The sequence below is a fragment of the Physella acuta genome, unplaced genomic scaffold, assembly GCF_028476545.2.
Source record: "Physella acuta isolate Inbredline_101_S28 unplaced genomic scaffold, ASM2847654v3 ptg000844l, whole genome shotgun sequence".
In the NCBI taxonomy this organism is placed as follows: Eukaryota; Metazoa; Mollusca; class Gastropoda; family Physidae; genus Physella; species Physella acuta.
Genome location: NW_026732361.1, coordinates 14,056 through 18,344, shown reverse-complemented (window position 1 = coordinate 18,344; position 4,289 = coordinate 14,056). Strand labels below are relative to the sequence as shown.

Genomic DNA, 4,289 nt, shown 5'->3' with positions numbered 1-4,289 from the left:
ACGACATGGATAAAAATAATCTATTTTAATGCACATAGTCACTTACTGATAAACCATAATATTTCCCAACCCTTTAGAATAAATAAATCAGTCAGACAAGGCTGTCCCCTATCTCCAATCCTTTATATATGTAAGCCCTGCTAGGGGGGGATACCTAATATCTACCCTTCTAGGCTTATCTAACTAACTACTGTCCGGTCAGTGCAAGTCCGGTAACCCAGACTGGTTAATAACCTAACCTTAGTCTAAATTAAAAACTACTAAAAAATAAAACAAAAACTTAAACAATATAATAAACTTTATTTAACAAAATAATAAATATGGAACCAAAAGTTATAAACAAACTAGAATTTAGGTAAAACAGAACACTGGAGACATACAAAACAGAAACAGAACTCAACAGAACAAAACACCCAATTTCGGACCACCGTCCTAGAAAGAGGAAAAATAAGACAAATCAATTTAAAATGTAAAAAAAGTTATACACAAGGCAGTAAGCTGACACAATTGTCAGCCTAAACAAGAGGCTCTCATAAATGAAAGTAAAATCTACAATAATCCATGACTAAACCCAGGCCATCGTGCTACCATGTGGTCTGGATAAAACAAACATTGAAACTTCTCAAAGTCAAGACTAAATAGATCTAGTATATAGTCACTTTGTATACAAAATATGGAAAACATAATAAAACACTATAAAAATAACCCTACGTTACCATACACCACATAAACGTGACACAGAAACTCTTCAACACACAGGCCTCGACATTCCAGCAGAATGTCCCTCCATGTCGACACACCACATTCACGAACAAAGAAACCAATACTACGAACAAAGAAACCAATGCTACGCACAAGAAAATAGTCCCTAATACAATAATAAGTAACATTCAGGACATAAAGCAAAGTGGAGCAACAATCCAAAACAAAGTTTGCATAAATAATAACATCAAAATATAAGCAAGACACAATAACCAGGCTAGCAATCATTTTAAAATAAAAATCATATCAGCGCCATAATAGCGGACTACTTAACTAAAAACCACAACAATCCTCAAAGGAACATAAAAAGCGACATTCGCCTTCTTAGTTACAAATAATTATAATAACAGATAAACACACTCCAGCCGCTCACATACACGCCCCTTAAAGCTTGCGGTCACCGCAAGCTAAATAACTTGAAAAAAATCAGCCCACAGGGCATAATCATAAATGTTACAAAAATACAAAAACTTTGCACAATCACAATTTTGCAAAAGAACTTGCAAAAAAATCAGCCCGCAGGGCACAATCATAAATTTTACAAAAAACAAAATTTTGCAAAAAAATCAGCCCACAGGGCACAATCATAAATGTTACAAAAAACAAAATTCTGCAAAAAAATCAGACGATGTGGCTGTAGCAGCCGGCGGTACAACTTTGACCGGCCTTGGGGAGGGCGGTTGAGCCTTGGGAGGCACATATCTCCTAATCTGTGTACTGGCCACCCGGCGGGTGCCAGAAGGGCCATCTTTCTTTTTAATGGCGTAACCCCCGCCGGTGATCGGAGGTAATTCGACAACGACATAAACTGTCGGGCCGTCCAGGTCTGCCATTTTGCGTCTGCCAAGTGGGGGTTGTCTCAGAAGGACCAGGTCGCCTATGGCCAGTTCAGCTACAGGTGCCTTTTTGACCTGTTTGTCCTTCTTGCTTGACTCTGTCTGGGGGCATGCCCCAGCACCACCACCTGGTGCCTTAATTAAGGATGGGTTAGGTGGAACCATTGCCTCTAGTTCCTCAGATTGGTCCACCTTTACACTGGTTATGCTGGCGCGTAGGCAGGATGTTGGGCCTGATACCACTGACGGATCTGGGTGAAAAGGTTGGTCTAATGGCTGTACCACCTTGTCGTCCTTCATTCTGGAGTCTCCTTCCGTCGCCTGAATGGTTGGTACACCCTTGGCAGGCACCAGAGTCCTTTCGCGGGGGCGGAGGACCTTGTCCCCTCGCCATACCTTCGGTGTCACTTGATTCCCTTTGGGCACATATTTCTTTGCCCTATGGCAATGACGGGCGAGGTGACCCCTCTGGTGACAGTTAAAGCAGCCCTTTGATTGGACCTCCGTGCGCTTGCGAGGTGCTTGGCACACATTGGAAAATTTGGGGTCCCGCGTAAAGTGCTTCAGCAGAGCAGCAAGCTGCTCTGTGAGCCTGTTGACTTTGTCCTCCAGCTTGGACCTGAACGAACATTTTTCAATGGGCCTGGAATTTATTGCTGCCACGTAGGCAGGTTCAGCAAGAGGGTCCTTGTCTCCAGACCATCGAATGGCCGCATCACGTATGGCCAGGAAGGGGATCTTGGGGTCCCGGAAAATCAGCTCGTGCAGATGGCGTCTGACTGTGGCCTGGCTCAGGTTTTCCACAAACTGGTCTCGAAGAAACCCTGCATCAGTCTGTGGGACCTGCAGGGCACTCTGCCTCGTAACCAGGGTCTTGAAGGCCCTGTGCAGTCGGTGTGAGTAGGCCCTCACCGACTCGTGTTGGCCCTGTACAACCATCTGAAACTGGGCCATGAGCTGCGGTACTCTCCTCTTCTCGCCGTACACCTCTCTGAGGAGCCTGAGGGTGGCTTCTGGGTCGTGCTGCAGGTCATCACCCCTGCAGCTCAGCTCCTCTCTCACCGCTTCCCCCAGGTACTGCCAGAGGAGGTCCTTCCTCTCTTCTACTGAGAGGTTTCCCCTGGCCTTCCAGAGGGACTGGACCTCTTTGATGAACCGGTCCACCTCATAGCCATGGCTGTCCCCATGAAACTTCCTGATGAGGATCTCCCTGGGTGGAACGATGATGATGGTTGGTGCCACCTCCGCCATCTCGTCCGAATTGGGTGTTTTAAACAACAAACGATTCGTACACTAAACAATAACTAAACACAAATGGTTCCATAAAGGGCCTATCAAGAAAAAAAATTATCTAAGCTAACCTAGTCCTAACAGAAAAACAAAAATTTAACTAGACTAAAGCACTGACCCCACTCGTGCTACCAATTTGTAAGCCCTGCTAGGGGGGGATACCTAATATCTACCCTTCTAGGCTTATCTAACTAACTACTGTCCGGTCAGTGCAAGTCCGGTAACCCAGACTGGTTAATAACCTAACCTTAGTCTAAATTAAAAACTACTAAAAAATAAAACAAAAACTTAAACAATATAATAAACTTTATTTAACAAAATAATAAATATGGAACCAAAAGTTATAAACAAACTAGAATTTAGGTAAAACAGAACACTGGAGACATACAAAACAGAAACAGAACTCAACAGAACAAAACACCCAATTTCGGACCACCGTCCTAGAAAGAGGAAAAATAAGACAAATCAATTTAAAATGTAAAAAAAGTTATACACAAGGCAGTAAGCTGACACAATTGTCAGCCTAAACAAGAGGCTCTCATAAATGAAAGTAAAATCTACAATAATCCATGACTAAACCCAGGCCATCGTGCTACCATGTGGTCTGGATAAAACAAACATTGAAACTTCTCAAAGTCAAGACTAAATAGATCTAGTATATAGTCACTTTGTATACAAAATATGGAAAACATAATAAAACACTATAAAAATAACCCTACGTTACCATACACCACATAAACGTGACACAGAAACTCTTCAACACACAGGCCTCGACATTCCAGCAGAATGTCCCTCCATGTCGACACACCACATTCACGAACAAAGAAACCAATACTACGAACAAAGAAACCAATGCTACGCACAAGAAAATAGTCCCTAATCAATAATAAGTAACATTCAGGACATAAAGCAAAGTGGAGCAACAATCCAAAACAAAGTTTGCATAAATAATAACATCAAAATATAAGCAAGACACAATAACCAGGCTAGCAATCATTTTAAAATAAAAATCATATCAGCGCCATAATAGCGGACTACTTAACTAAAAACCACAACAATCCTCAAAGGAACATAAAAAGCGACATTCGCCTTCTTAGTTACAAATAATTATAATAACAGATAAACACACTCCAGCCGCTCACATATACTAACACTCGAACCCCTGTTAGAATGCATTAGAAACACTAGAGACATCAGAGGAATCGACATTCCAAATCAATTAAACAAAAAAATTCTAGCGTACGCTGATGATACAGCTTTTACGCTCCAAACCGAAAAATCTATCATACTAATAACAGACACTGTAATATAGTGAGACTTGTGAGATCAGGGGAACTCACTCTTCTTGTATTAGTTATATTTATGATGTTGTTATTGAGTGATGTCCCTTGTATTTATCTA

The 4,289-nt window shown here is 41.8% G+C and overlaps 1 protein-coding gene across 1 annotated transcript; it reads right to left on the bottom strand.

Annotated features, from left to right (window-relative positions):
- Positions 1-309: 309 nt before the first annotated feature.
- On the bottom strand, positions 310-2,849 carry LOC131951988 (uncharacterized). Its single transcript, XM_059314464.1, has 2 exons — positions 717-2,849; positions 310-432 (listed from the first exon to the last, which is right to left on the bottom strand). Exon 1 carries the CDS (start codon positions 2,847-2,849, stop codon positions 1,356-1,358), a length of 1,494 nt encoding a protein of 497 aa, XP_059170447.1. The 3' UTR covers positions 310-432; positions 717-1,355.
- Between the last annotated feature and the right edge of the window lie 1,440 nt (positions 2,850-4,289).